This window comes from Lolium rigidum, unplaced genomic scaffold (assembly GCF_022539505.1).
Source record: "Lolium rigidum isolate FL_2022 unplaced genomic scaffold, APGP_CSIRO_Lrig_0.1 contig_60489_1, whole genome shotgun sequence".
Classification (NCBI taxonomy): Eukaryota; Viridiplantae; Streptophyta; class Magnoliopsida; order Poales; family Poaceae; genus Lolium; species Lolium rigidum.
In genome coordinates this window covers 14001-29807 of record NW_025901101.1, presented here as the reverse complement: position 1 = coordinate 29807, position 15807 = coordinate 14001, and the positions used below count along the sequence as shown (strand labels likewise).

The window sequence follows — 15807 nt, the reverse complement described above, 5'->3', positions numbered from 1 at the left end:
GCTGGTTTACTAGCTGTGTGTGCTTGCCAAACATATGTAGGTGTGTATATATGCGGAATGGAATCGTATTGTCAGTGTATATGTACAACTCCCTCCGTCCACGAAAGGATGTCTCAACTTTGTCTAAATTTGCATGTATCTACACACTAAAACACATCTAGATACATGCATATTTGGACAAAGTTGAGACATCCTTTTCTGGATGGAGGGATTATATAAACTAAATTAAGTGTTTAGTGGAGAGGGCATGGCAACTTGTAAATATGTCTAATTCGTTTACTGCATGACGAAGAATACTAATAAGCAAGTCAAGTTAAAATCATATCCGAAATTGACAGTACTAATATGTTTAATTTTATTGCTATCAAATATGTCAAATTCCTTTGCTATCAAAAAAGTATAATTCTCGTTAATCCCAGAATTATTTTCAGTCACAACAGTACATTTAGCATTTTAACTCGATCAACAGAACTAGAGGGACATTTAGGTCATTTCAACACATTTTAGTTGCAGCCACAACTACACCAGCCAGTGAAACAAACAGACATCAGACTATTCCAACCTTCCAGCCCAGCTGGCAGCTACCGCTGATTCTGGCAGCTGCAGCCGTGAAGCTCCAGCCGAAACAAACACACCCTAACTGTTCTGTGCTGTGCTTATTTTATGCTGTGGAAAATTAGACACAAGTAGGCAAAAGCGGGTCAAACAAACACTAAAATGAACAAAAGCTGGTTGGGAAAATGGTTATGATATTCCACCGAAGAACCAATGGCAACTCAAGTTTAGCAGTAAAAGTGGTGACTTGACAAAATCACATGAACCTGAAGCTGGAAGTCAATTGTAACAGAAAAAGATATGATTACTAGTTCACATGTTCATGCCGCCGGCTGAGCTGCTGCGGTCACACAGCAGAAGCAACAGCGGCACAGCGCACATTGTGCTCTAGGATGGGAAGCGAGTCAGTGGCACCCTGTGCTGCCACGCAACCACACGGAGGAGGCAGCGCTGGTGGAGGGGTCCAGCAATCGGCTGGCCGGTCGGTGAACCAGGCATCCATGGAGGCCGCATGCTACCCGCCCACATGGAAAATTGAATGAAGAACAGGTGGGGAGACTACCGGCGTCGTGAGGGGGCGGCGAGTGGCAGACGAAGTCATGGGGCGGAGGCGGCGTTTGGGGAACGGGAGGAAACCTAGAAGCGAGATGGGAGGGTAGAGACCAGTCAATGCGTTCGTGAAAGAAAGACAGAAAACAATTCCTTTAGTTTGGTGGTGGCAGTGTGGATGTAAATAGCTCAAACATTAGGGGTAAAGAGATATACCTCTTTGTTTCTAACCCAAGAAGCTTGGGAAGCTGGCATTTTTTCGCTTCTCCGCCCAGCCCAAATTGCACTGCGGACCAGGCTGGGTGTGGGGAGAGCAACCCAGAAATTTTGACTTCTTTTGGGCTTCTCCGGCGTGTAACCTATAAGCAAGTGTAGAAGCCCAAAAGAAGGGGCCTTATTTTAGTGGTGATACTGAATGTGCTAGATGTCTTGGAGCAGCAGATGCTGTCTAAGAATCCTGATTCAGTTTTTTGTTCTATCTTGAAGCATTCTACCTCATTGTGATTTCTGGTGCACTTCAGGTCTCATATATTGTTTGCACTGGGTGTACTATTTCCACTCTGCCCATCTCCATCCTGTGAAAATTATAAGACACCGAGTTTTTTCACCAAAAATACATTGTTAACTGTTGTAATATCGTGTAAACATTTTCAGGATTACTCACCGAAAGCTGTAAACGAGTTCCTGGAATTTGTAGCATATTTTTTCTGGAGCTTTGTTTCTAAAAATAGGAATGTACATGCTGGTGCTTCAGAACTACTTTCACAAGGTGGTTATTTTTCTGAGGTATATTCTGCACAAATTTTTAGCATTGCTTGGTGCTAATGCATACCATACGGTGCCATTGTTATTTTTGACTAATTTATTTTCTTGCAAATTATAGGTTTCGGCGCCCGTCGCCTCAGTTCTCCATCTCTATGCTACCGTATTACACTTCAGTACAGAGCAAATTGAAAGTGAAGATCAACTGACTATGACAGTGAATTTTCTCAAGAACGAAAAGAATCTACAAACTTTGAACACTGCACTTGACACACTAGCACGGATTTTCTGTGTCAACAATGGCAAATCCAAGCAACGTGATAGTTTGGGGAAGTATGTGAGTCGTCCAGCAGACGCTGGACATCCCGATAAGAGACACACTTATAGTTATTCTCAGTCACATGAGCATATTTATTTTGTGGCGTATCTTGATTCTTTGGAGTTCCTTTGCGAGATACTATTATTGCAGCATACAAATGTAGTTTGGGAGAACTTCTCCAAAGGAAAAACAATCCCCAATTTGGGAAACATGACTTGTGTCCTAATGGCATTGGACCAATTCATTGATTCCAGCTTTATTGCTTACAGGTAAAGTCCATAAAATCATAAGTATTAACAAGTGAGTGATTTCTGATTTTGTAAGCTGTTCTTTTTGTTGTTGTGCTGTAACAGTTGTACCAAAAGGTCTGAAGAAGAGAAGGAGAGATTGCGTAAACAACGTGCAACCTTACTGAAATCCCTAGTTGCAGCGTTCAAAATTTCCTTTGTGACCAATGATGCTATCCAGGTACTTAAGCCGCTTGTCCTATAACTTATATTGCATCTTATAGTTTAAACAGAAAACCATTTAGTCATTTACAGCTGGGTCATGCATTACAGAATCCTCTGATCCAGCCTGTTGTTCTATCACTTCTGAGTATCATCATTTTGCTGCATGTATAAATTATTATGAATAAACATTTTTGCGTATTCTCCTATACTAGTCAAATTTGTGAAGAATTGATGTTTAAATTACCGATTTACTATTTTCTAATACTCCCTCCGTCCTAAAAAGGATGTCCTAACTTTGTCTAAATTTGCATGTATCTACATACTAAAATGTGTCTAGATACATGCGAATCTAGATATAGTCAAGACATCCTTTTTAGGACAGAGGTAGCACCATTCTTATTACTAATGCATTTTGCTTTCATAATCTAGAAGAGCTTGTCTTCTATCAATCGTGCCATCTCAAGTACATGGATAAAGCTTGATGATCTCATCTTTTTAACCACTTCTATGTGGAACATTGGTGTGGCACTTTATAATATTGGACATCTTGAAGAGGTACCCTTCTGAGGTGCTGGTCTTTTACTTAAATTTGCATTTAACTATGGACTTTTATATGATTGACCATTGTAACTGCTTCAGGCACCAAAGGCATTAGAACTATGCTGTCAAACAACATGGGCATACGCCAGACTTTCTTACTGTAGACTATCATCAACAGCGGAAGGTCACATCATTACTGATGATCTACCAAAGGATACACCGGAGGGTATCATTGCAGGTGTATTTGCAAGGATAGTAAAGGTGGTTGGCATTCTTCATAGATGTGGCTCAAAAGCGATTCGTGATATTGTTGTGAAGAGCCTGTTTGAATCGTTTTTTTATGGTGACACATCTGATTATCAAAAAAACTATTTGGTTCTGGTCGAGTTATGGGTGAAGGTATTATCTAAAAAAAAACTAGAGAAACTATCCCGCTTCAAACACTTTGTTGATGTGGTTTCATTTATTTTCTTATGCAAACTTTAGATAACACTTCAAGATTTTAAAGATGGCCAAGGTGTGGATAGTGCTCCTCTTCTCTATCACTCTCTTATGGGCTGCTCGCCTCCCTTGCCAATGAAGTTCATAGGCTTAATCGTAGAGCAGGTATCAGATTCTGTTTTGTTAAGATAAACAATGGTGTATCTGTATTTTGATCTCATTCTGATGCGAAGTGCTTTGGACTTGCTTTGGTTTTTGCAGGAATTATTAGCATATGGAGAAACGAAATCTCGTGTGACCATGCTCTGTGCAAATATGCAAAATAGAATAATAGATATTCTCTTGAATGAAATATATTGTTCAAAAGAATATTATGTGGACAGATCAAAGGTTTTAGTTAGGAAGGCACGTATACTCCGTGCATCTGGGGTGGAAAACATAAGCAGCTGTCTTGAGTCCTTGTCTGAAGCCATCTCTTTACTTGTAAGCCCCCCTCCCCTCCCTGCTGTCCCCTTCCTGTCCTGTTTTCTCATGTATACCGCAAGGATTATCTAGGACTCATTTTCTTACATGAAACCAGCGAGGCATCTTACTGGATCCATCTCGAGGCAATGCGATTGTGATCCATGAATTGGCTGTTGCATATTGCCTGCATGCACATTGTGCCCAGGAAGCCAATCATGGTGGCAAGGTAACTGCTTCATATGAATTGCTTGTACAGTGACTTGTATATTAGCTATAACATGCCTTTGCTTTGTTTGCTTATGGTTTTTCGTTTTTTCGAATAGGTAATCTTTGATAGTGCTAGGAGTGCTGTTGGCTTGTGGTCAAAGATGGGTACTTTGCATCATTGTTCTCCTGGTGTGATCTTTCAGCAGCAATCAGAAACTCTTGTACCACTTCTTTGTTCCCTGGTTGATTTGCTGGCAATGAAGGTAAGGCCATGCTAAAAACTATTAGGTTCGATAAGATGCAACCGCTGGCTTTTAGCAAGATAATTATGTGCTTTTACTTTATATCAGGGCTGCTTTGAGCTTCAGTTTGAGCTGTGCAAGTTTATCATAATGATATGGAAGGAAAAAAACTTACCCCTAGAAAAGTTATTCTCCATGTTATTTATCAACGGGCGCCTTAATCATGCATGCTGTCATCTCCCAATGGACCAGAAATTTGTTTCTTATGTGGCACGGCATCTTGGTGTTGATTGCCACAATACAATATTTTGGAGAAACTGTTTCAAAGAAGATTATCCTTCTCTTACTATGTTTCTTCAGAGGTTGTGGCCTGTTGATTTCCTTTCTCAATCATGTGAACACTCCTTTGGAAATCAGTTTGGTTTCAATGCTAGTGTTGATGAGATTGATAAAGTTGCATCATCTCTGGTTTCTGATGTAAGCTCTGTTACTTGCATTGCAGTAATGTAGTATGCATTGTCTTTACGTTTTTTTGATGCATCTTGTATTGTTTGATTTTGCAGGGTCCTTTGAGTAATCAATCAACCCATTTGGCTGGCTGTATATACTATGATTTGTCAGAAAGACTTCTGTCAAGAGGACAAGTTCTCCAGGTAATCTGTTTCTCTCATCTACCTTAGTGGAAAATCTCCAGCTATTATGAAATTTCCTTGATGTGTAGGTACTCTGTAGTTTAGCTTCCCTGTAATTAGAACACCCTTTATTGTATGTTTGCAGGCCATTTCATATGGAAGAGAAGCCCTCCAATTGCGCAAGAATCTCCTAAAAAAGAAGTTCAAATTTAATGTGGGCAAGTTTGTAAGTGGGGGAAGCCAATGTTTTGGTGGGCAAGACTTGTTTTCACTTGAAGCATGGGCACCAACGGTGGCTGAAATCTGGCCAGATTGCACCAGGCCAAGCAGCATGAAAGATTCTTTCCTTACCCCATGGAATATACTTAGATGTTATCTTGAGAGCATATTACAGGTATGTCAATAGTGTGGTATGCGTTAATTTCAGTACCAGCAAAATGATTGAAGGAGTTGCTGGAACATGTGTACCACCGTAGCCATCTATCACATGGTAACATGAGGCCCACCTACCTATGAGTGATGTCTTGTGTTGACGCTGCTCTGGCTGTTGGCAGTACCGCAATAATTTCCATAGTGTAAAACCTGACCTCAAGTAGGCTACAGACATTGTCACATTATTCATGTTTTTACACGACGTACTCAGGTTGCTGTGATGAATGAATTGGTTGGCAATGGTGCTGAAGCAGAAGTTTTATTGCGGACAGGAAAGGCGATATCATGTTTCCAAGGATTACCAATTTTTGCTGTTGTCTTTACATCAGTGTTAGGTAAGTACATCTATTAATGATCTATCTATTACTTCATTGTTATTTTTGTTCATCTGTCCATTCTGTCTCATGTTTTAGGTAAACTATACCACAAGAGACAGCTATGGGATGCTGCTGAGGGTGAGCTTAAACATGCTAAGGACCTCCTTGCAGAAAATGATGAATTCATTTCATGCAAGACATGCAAGTTGACGCTGCAGATATCAGTTGATGTCCAAGCTGGAGATCTGTTTTGGAATCTCTTTGAGAAAGACTTGCAGAAACAGTCAACAGGCAATTTATCTAGTGCTTTAGGGATGTACCAATCTGCCGTGGAGAAATTGAGTAACTCTGGTTTGGATTTTTCTGCTGGATCCTGTGATAAACTTTATACTAGTTGTGTGTTGTGCAGCAAAGATTCTATTGCAGAAACCAAGCGTGGAGCTTGTAATCATGGGAAAGAACCCTTAGCAGCCAAGGATGGAGTGTTACCTACATGTACTCCTTGTTTGTTGTTCAGTCAGATACAGTACGATAAACTTGTGGGATTGAAATCTGAAAGGGAAAACTTGAAGAGTGCCGAAAGTGCTCTGCCATTGGATGTTAAAGTTAAGAGGGCATCTAGAACTTCATTACGTTTAGCTAAAGAACAGAATGCGGCAGCTCATGCAAAGACTAGAACCACCCGATCTAGTAAGCGAACTGCCCATGTGAAAAATGAAAAAGACTTGGCTGAACTCAATAGCAAAAGTGACATATCTTGGAGCAACGAATTGTCCACGGATGGTTTGGTCTGTGGGAAGCTAAACCGTTCTCTTGATGGCGTTGATCGCAACAGAGATGACACATGCAATATGTTTGGATGTTGGAGCTGCCTTTTTGTTAATTCACTCAATTTTGAGTGCATTGAGAATATACTGCAGTTCAGAGAAGACTGCATTCGCCGACGCCATCTTGTGTCGCTTTTGTTAAAAACAGGTACTATTTTTTGTTCATGCTCTGTTAATGTCTCAAATCAAAATGTGTTATACTGCATTTAAGAGACACACAATTGAGGGTTTCACATGGTTATGGAGGCTAAGGGACCTCATTGTTTGGCGACATGGTGCTTAGCTATAAGTCCATGAAGCTAGAAAAGTGTGTGAGCCACAACTGTGCCAGTGAAACAAATAGTAGCCTAAGTTTCTTAGGCAAGTTGTGCAAGTAGGCACTGCCTGAAAGCTCTCACAACACTATATAATACTCCATATTTCTACGTATGATATTTGGAAATTGTATGGATCCTGTAGCTTAAGTAGTTTGATCTACTTTCTTCTGTGATTAAGCTACCTGTTGGTTATTACTTAGTTAAGTTTCTTAATTATTTCATCTTGTTCAGTCCTGATGTGTTGCCTATTGCAGCAAGAACCTTGGGAGCTCAGGGTAGAATACATGGAGCTCATGAAGTTCACAGTATCTACTGGCGGTGCATATCATTATTGTATTTCAGATCGCTTCCTCAAGGTTGTAATAGAACATACGGGCCTTGTTTAATTGAACTGATCATGAATGAAAATACTGGCGATTTTCTTTCTTTAGAGCGTGCAGAAATACTATGCAGTATGAGTTCCTTTTTGCTGAAGGGTTTCTTTTCAAAACAGTCAAGGTTTGTCTCATCAACTCCCAGTTGTGCATTTCACATGCAGAACATTCTTATTGTAGCATTTCATGACCGTTGCTATAACTATCATCATTTCATCACTATCTGAAGGGATGGTTGCTGCAGCTTCTGTAGTGTAGAAATGTCTGATGTTGTTTCATGGTTGCTGAAAGCTTTTGTGCTATCTCGAGAGAGTCCTTCACTTCTCCAGGAGGTCTGTGATATCCTTCTTGTAACTTTAAATGCTTAGTGCGTATATCTGTTCTACCTTTTTTTTAGTTGCTGCTGAAGTAAGCCTATTTTCCCCCTTTTGTGGCTCCTGTGTTGAAATACAACTCCCCTGTTGCAGGTTTGCAGGCTACTTACATGCATATTCTTACTATCAACGATAGATTGCACGGTCCAATTACCTTTGTATTCCAAGGGATCTCTCTCTTTGAATCATTGGGCGGCATACTTTCACCAAACTTCGGTTGGAACTTATCTCAATTTCCATTACCTTGCAAGCTTACAAGCATTGCCCAGAAAAACAGAAACGAAGGTCTGTACCATTCTAAGTTCACACCGGGATTAAAATAGTAGCACTCTTCATTTTTCTAATAATTTTCCCTTCACGTTTTTAGGGTGTCACTGGAGATTTCGCAGACAAGACAGATGAGGTTCCAAAGTTTCTAAGGTTTAAACTTTTAAATATTTATTTTGCTGATTTATTGTTTCATATGCTGTATGTACGTTCATAATTAAACTTCAATTTCTATATTAGGTTTTCATCGGCAGACATGGAACATCTTGAAAAGCATGTAATTGAATTCTTCCATGAACTTCCTGATGTACCAATTGTGTGCATTAGTATGCTTGGAGGTGATATTGTGAATGTTCTTGGGGAAATACCTTTTATCCCTTCCCCTTTTCCTGCTTGGCTGTTGATCTCAAGGTTTGATTCAACAAACAAGCCTACCACGATGCTTCTCCCAGTGGATCCTATTTCGAAAGGTGTGTAGATTTCCTGTTGTGATTGCATACTGTACTATAAGTTGATATTGGGTCTCTTGCTCTTTTTATTCACATGTTTATTGTTTGACAGAAGCAGAGAATAGAGGCTCTTCTATCGAAGAACTGGATAATCCAACTAGAACATCAGATGAGAAATGGAAGTGCCCTTGGAGCTACAGTATAATAGATTATGTGGCTCCAACTTTCAAAAAGCTACTTGAGGATAATTTTAGATCCCTCTCTGGTGCAACCCACATTCCAAATGATGGACAAGCACAAACCATAAGGTGGTGGTCAGATAGAATGAAGCTCAATGATGACCTTAATGAAATATTGGAGTAAGATTTCTTCTGTCTGTTATATGTAAAGCTGTAAATATTTTACAACGATACTCTAGATATCTTGCTGAACATGTTGTTGAAAATTTGTGTTGTCATGATAATATTATATTTCAATAATCATTTTTTCCTTTGTTCTGATATCTTGTTTATGGTTTTGAACAGAAACATTGAAGAATTGTGGCTAGGACCCTGGAAATGCCTGCTCCTGGGCCACCAATTAGCTTACCAACATAGCGAGGCAGTGCTGGAAAATCTTATCAGTGGTCTGGAGTCAGAATTTAAACTTGAAGTAGATCCAGCACTCATCAAGGCCATCCTTGGTGGGGTTGCATCAGTGGATGAATTGAAAGAATGTGTTTCTCAACTTATATCATATAAAAGTTACTTTGGCAGGGGAGGGTGTTGCGGAGGAGATAGACTTAGAGCCTTCTCTTGCCAGACTGATGCTGAAGCTCTGACGACCCTCGAGCATTTATGCAATGGTATAGTGGATGAGCTATCTGAGCCAGTTGATAGAAATCCGGTCATTTTAGTCCTGGATATTGATGTGCAGGTGAGTAACATGTTATCCTTATTGTTGTCTATTTCTTCTGTTATTAAAAATGTCTTTTTATCTCTGCGTTATAAGTTTTGATGGATGTTCTGCTTTACTGATTATCTGCTGGAAGGGATAATTACCGTGAATGCTGTGTCATCTGCATCTAGCCTGACATGCTCTAATGTAATTCATTTTTGTGATAAATAATTAAACAATGGGTGAAATTTACACTGTAAGGCTAGATCTTCCATAGGTAAAGTTCAGTCATCTTAGCATTTATGTTGCTTGGGTACATACTGTGTGCTTCAAGTTACTGCATCATTCTCAAAAAGGATAGGTTGTACTGCTAGATTTCTTGTATTGTTTGTCTAGCAAGCAGCTTTTTATGATACCCCATCATATATCTTCTTTAACCTCGACGTAAAATGGCTGAATGCAGATGCTTCCTTGGGAGAACTTGCCTGCTTTAAGGAATCAAGAAATATACCGCATGCCATCAATGAGAAGCATCCTTCTAGCATTGGCTAGAAGCACTAATCATCACAATGATGCCAGTGCCATGGTCCCTCCTTTTCCTGTTATTGACCCTTTCGACGCATTCTATCTGCTGAATCCTAGTGGTGATCTGATCAGCACACAAGACGAATTTTATCAGTTGTTTAGAAACTATGAGTGGAAGGTAACAATGATGTGCTTACTCTTGTTCAAACAACCTTTTTTCTCACTGTGTATATTGCAAAAGAAGAATTTTCCTACATGTGTTGTATAAAACAAAACGTGGTTTGACATGCAGAAGTGGTACACTTACTGCTCTCTTTACACTCCACAAATAATAAATATAAATGGCTAAGCCATGAATCCAAGAATAGACGCAAGCTTTGTTAAAGGATAAATTTGGATTATTCTTAAAGCATATAATTGTGATGCATCAATGGCATGCAGGGAAATGCTGGGGATGCTCCAACAGCTGAAGAGCTTGTCTTGGCCCTCAGGAATCATGATCTTTTTCTTTACTTCGGACATGGAAGTGGTAATGCACTATGGATATAAATAATGATAGTTTTGTCATTTTGTTGACTTTTGGGTACTGTGCTTGTGTCGGAATCATTTGAACTTGGGACAGCTTCAGCCTTTGAAGCTATCTATGTGTAGTGCACTAGTACCATAATATCAACCTTACAGGATACAAATAGCAGTTGCTAAAAAACACTCCGATTTTATGTCACAATCTGATATTGGCATAGCTACCCTTGTGAATTTAATTTGTACAAAATGCTCATCCAGCTTTATTGAAAGCTTCCATGGGAACATTAACTAGATGGCACCATAATTTTGGGCTATAAAACTTATCACCTATACTACCTCTGTCCATAAATAGATGTCTTAGATTTGTCAAAATTTGGATGTATGTAGACACTATTTAGTGTATAGATGCATCCAAATTTAGACAAATCTAAGGCATCTATTTATGGATGGATGGAGGGAGGAGTAGCAGTGGCATATGTATCAGTAGAAACTACTGCTTGTGATGCTAGTGCCTACTAATGTCTCAAGTTCATGCTTTACTGTCTAGGAATATGAACTCCAATCACTAAGAAGAAAGAATTGTTCACTAAATACTTGTTAAAAACTGGTAGCTCAGGTAGGTACCTGTTGTACTAACACGGCTAGTCTGGAACAATGTTGCAGGAAGTCAGTATGTCTCTGGAAAGGAAATTGAGAAGTTAGATAACTGCGCAGCTGCTCTTCTTATGGGTTGCAGTAGTGGGACACTTCATTGCAAAGGAGGTTATGCTCCTCAAGGGGCACCTTTATCTTATTTATTTGCTGGTTCTCCTTCCGTCATTGCAAATCTCTGGGATGTCTCGGATAAAGATATCGATCGATTTAGTAAAGCATTGCTCAGTTCATGGTTGCAAGAAAATTTTAAGGCCACCAAGACTTGCCCTAAATGTTGCCGCTCACTAACACATGAATTTGAGACCATGACCATTGCTGCAAAGGATAATGGTAGGCAAAGACGAAAAGGTACACGACGAGGTCAGAAGCAGCAACAGACAGCAGAGATAGATGGCGGTAGTAATTGCTGTAATTGCAGGCACAGGCGAATAGCTTCGCATATAAGTGAAGCTAGGCGTGCTTGTAGGCTTCCGCTTATGATCGGCGCATCTCCTGTTTGTTACGGTGTGCCTACTCTCATCAGAAAGAAGTAATGGTCTGCGATTGGTGATTCAGATCAGTCCTACTCCCTCCGTCCCGCGGAAAGTGTCGGATAGGGCTTTTTCCGAAAACCCCCTCGGCGAAATCCCGACAAGCCCAGCAGTCGACACGCTTCTTCCTCTCGCTCGCTCCGCTCACCCATCTCGCGCACCGCGCAGAGCCCCGGTGCTGCTCCCCCTCCGCCGTCCAGCGCGGCCGTATGGCTCGACCTTGCTGCTCCCGTCCGCCTTCTAGCTCACCCGGGCCGCTCCCCTCCGACGTCTGGATACCCTGCACTGCGAAGGTTAGATTTTTTCTGCCCAAGATTGGATTTGGCTGTACAATACATCGCCGCTCTCTTGCTTCCCCACGCCGCCTTGCTGGATCTGGAAGCAACGCTGGTCGATATGATCCCCAACGGTGGGGAGGAACTCCAGGTCGCCATCCTCGTTCTTCACCATCGGTCCGTCGCCATTGATAATGGAGAGGAGATGGCCACCGTTGTGGAAAGGATCTGGGAGTCGGTCTTCCCCTTCCGCGGCATCGCACATCAAACTTCTGGGTGCCCACCCGGGCCACTCGGCGCAATATCTAGACCCGCCCCTGACCCCAGCTAGCTGCAGCTTTGAAGAAAATGGAGAACCAGAGCGAGAACCTGACAGAGACTAAGGCCAAAGCAAACAGGAAGATGAGGTAATCCTAGTACAGCAATGTATTATCCTGTGACCAATGTCTTCTGCAATGGTCATTCATACCTGCTTGCTTCTACCTGTATTCTGATGTTAATTTGTCTCTGCTGTCAAGTGTCAAGTGAAGCATTTCTGTATTCATTTATCTTCACACGATTGTAGAAATTAGGGGAGAGATTTGAACAGCAGGATAGTTGCAGAGATTAGCAGAGTAACAATATTTGCAGATTAGCAGAGTAACATACTTGCAGATTCATGCAAATTGTAGAACGTCTAATATTGTTCGATGGAGGAGACAAGATTTAATTTCAGAAGTTAGGACTCCGTTGGAGAAGAATTAAATTCATATGGGGGTTTTTGTAAAACTTCATTTCTATTAGCCGTCCGACACTCTCCGTGGGACGGAGGGAGTAATTTTGTTTCATGTTGAATTGGTTGTGTACATAGGCTGTAGGGAAGCATATATGTATAGATGGATACTTCAGTTAAATGAAAAATTGTTGCTGAATTGTTTCATGTTGAGTTGGTACCATTGAATGAATGAATACTACATGCTGAATTGTTTCATGTTGTGTTGGAAATGCACCTTAACTGCAAATCGTTGATGGTAACTGCAATGTTTTCATTTGTTTGGTAGGTGTTGGAGCAACCGAGCGGATAGTCACCAATGTTCTCCAAACAAGGGGACGAGGGTGACAAGTCTGGACCGAGGCTGCTTCACTAGTTGTGTGTGCTTCGACCCTATCCATGTTGTCTCTGGTGGAGTTTTCTGCCATCCAGATTACCCTGTGTCTGTGTCCTCTTCCCTGGAGCTGATGATCTTGGTCCTGGATATCGCCATACCTATACTGCCGGCCTTCAGGTTCGTAAGCAAAAGGGGCCAATGTATAAGCTTGAGTACCTTCTGTTTGTGAGAGAACCTGTAGGATAGTATCAACACCTAACGTGTTGACACACTGATGTGTCTGATAGCTGAATTCGTATCATGTTAGGTTCCTGTTGCAGTTCAATTCCTTGAAGGAAAGCCTTATACCATGTGGTGATGGTGGTATCCTGTCCCATGCTGTTGCTCATGTTGCTTCTACAATCAAGGTGTGTTATCAAAAAGAAATTACTCATGTCACAATTGTTTATGGGCTCCTTACCCTCCCCTAAGATTGGAGCTGCTGTACCTGATGCTAGGGCCAGCTGTACGCAATATTCTTACTTATAATCAAATACCTTCTGCAATGGCCATTCCTCTGGGGAAAATCTTTCATTATATTCTCCTATTGTTAAATAAGATTATCACTTGTCAAACAGAGCAAAGTTGTAACTTAGACTTTATTCTGAAAAAGTGTATGTTGACGACTTAGCAAGATGACTAGCTAATCGTGTGTATTGAATATATAACTCTTATAACTTATAAGGAAGTATACGTATGTTCTGCCTGGTTCCATATGTACTGTGACCTTGTGTTATGTTTGGCTCAGATTATGCTGCTGTAGTACTGAAACCAGAGTGCGGAGTAACTTGCTTAGCATTATATTGATAAATTGTTAGAAAGTTGGCCATTGCTTCCAGCTAGTGCAGTGCAAGTTTGAATAGGTTGCCTAGAACAGTTTAGCTCTGGCAAGGAATAGCTGAAACTGAATCTGAACCTGCTTGCACTGCCATGATTTGTAAAGCGAGTTCACACTTTCCTGAAACTGAATACACAATGTGGATAGGAAATCATGCCATACTTGAGATAGAGATAGCCGGAGAGGTAGTGCCAGTGTTGTTCCTTGCCTTCTGTGTGTTTGCTCTAGTGTGTGAGATCGATTGTTGGCATGGAATCGTGATTAAATGGTTTACAGGTCGCATGTCTCGTGTCCGACAGAGGACTTGCTAGTCTCATGTCTCATGTCTCATGCCTCATGCTTTACGTCTCATGTCTCATGTCGCGATTAAAATTATTGGTCCTGAGCACTGATCTACTGCTAGTCCCATGTCCCAATAACCTTGCATTACGCTTTGCACACTTTATAACAAGAACATGCACATGAATATCGTAGCCTGTTTATTTGAAACTGCAACATGCACATTAATTCGCTCATTGTCTTATTTGTTTTGTAACTTTGAGTTATTGCACTTATGCAAATTTACCAGGTACTTGCAAGTGAATCCAATGCATGAAAAAACTGGTTCTAGAACTCCATATGTTGCTCTTTTTCTTAAGCTATCTAGAGAAAAGCTAAAGCAAGGTAATATTCGCAATGATGTTCCTACCCATGAGCTAGTGTTTGCAATGATCTTCAAGTGAACATAGCAATGCCAATGCAGAAGAAGACCTCAATCCATGTCGAGCTGGAGCTACCGGCTAGACGGGGATTAGGTCTTTCCCTCCCTGCTGCAACACGGACCTGGCTGCAAGATGCTGTGTCCGCGGTGCCGGTGGCGACGAGCACAGCGAGCAGGTGATGCTGCTGCGGCTGCAGAAGGCGAGCGGCAGAGCGGGGAGCTGCAGCTGCTGCTTCTGTGATATGATGCCCGACAATTGAGGTCCTCTTCTACAGCTGCGAACTGCCGAGTCAGGCAGGAGCTGTGAAGGCCGGTGGTCTCCTCCGCGCGAGTCTGCTCCGGCAAGGCGAGTGATGCAGTCGAAGGTGGGCGAGCGACTGCAGCCGGACGTCGGCGTGGAGGAGGCGGCTGGGGTCAGGCCAAGTCGGGCGGGAGTTCCTCTGCATAGGGGCTCCTCCCTCCGAGAGGGAGCGGACGGCCACGAGCCGGACGTAGGCGTGGCGGAGTCGGTTGGGGGTTGCAGGCCGAGTCGGGCGGGAGCTCCTCTGCGCCCCACTGGCCCGGCCAGCACAAGCGGCAGAGGTCGCCCGCCTTCCGCGAGGGAGTGGACGGCGGCGGAGCTGCGTACGGCGGCGAGGGATGGCCGGGGAGGGACGGACGCGGAGAAGAACGGGATTTGGATTTCAGATCGGAAGGACCAAAACGGAGAAGAATTAAATTCTTAGGGCGTTTTCTGTAAAAGTTAAATGAATAGACGCTCCGACATTTTTCATGGGACGGAGGGAGTATAATGGGAGCTGATTGGAAAATAGAAAAATGAGGCTCAACTGAGCTGCTGAAACAAAGATCAGTATTTTTGACCACTTCTGTAATGGTTTCAGATCAGTCCTATACACTTTGTTTCAAAGATATGATTTACTTTTTTAGCTCTAGGGTCTATGCGACTACACTGTCTTGCTGATAGTTCTGCTTGTTCTACTGATGGTACTGTTAATAATACGATTTGCTTGCTGACAGAAAATGTCTCAGAATTAGATATTTGGGCTCAATTTCGTTTCGCTGTCATTGCATCTGTACTGCATAAAATGTTTCAGGCACATGTTCGATCCTAGACTCAGCTGAGAGTACTGCTACTTTTTTCCAGGGTTTTTTTTTTTTTTTTTAGGGAAAGCCACCACGCCAACTATATTAATTAGCAAATACTCCGTCCTTTCCGGAATGTAACACGTTGGGGAA

General features: G+C 41.8%; 1 protein-coding gene across 1 annotated transcript; it reads left to right on the top strand.

The window, feature by feature from the left end:
* Window positions 1-1625: 1625 nt before the first annotated feature.
* Window positions 1626-15143, top strand: LOC124681922 (separase-like; the record flags this gene model as incomplete). Its single annotated transcript, XM_047216693.1, has 28 exons — window positions 1626-1890; window positions 1988-2454; window positions 2539-2653; window positions 3067-3192; window positions 3277-3576; window positions 3664-3783; window positions 3880-4101; window positions 4289-4309; window positions 4407-4553; window positions 4893-5009; window positions 5096-5185; window positions 5310-5558; window positions 5808-5931; window positions 6010-6888; window positions 7312-7555; window positions 7661-7763; window positions 7899-8090; window positions 8173-8225; window positions 8313-8542; window positions 8634-8880; window positions 9046-9436; window positions 9861-10100; window positions 10364-10451; window positions 11111-12313; window positions 12947-13171; window positions 13302-13401; window positions 14440-14534; window positions 14614-15143. Coding segments are annotated over 24 exons (5554 nt in total), but the record flags the coding sequence as incomplete, so codon positions are not given.
* Between the last annotated feature and the right edge of the window lie 664 nt (window positions 15144-15807).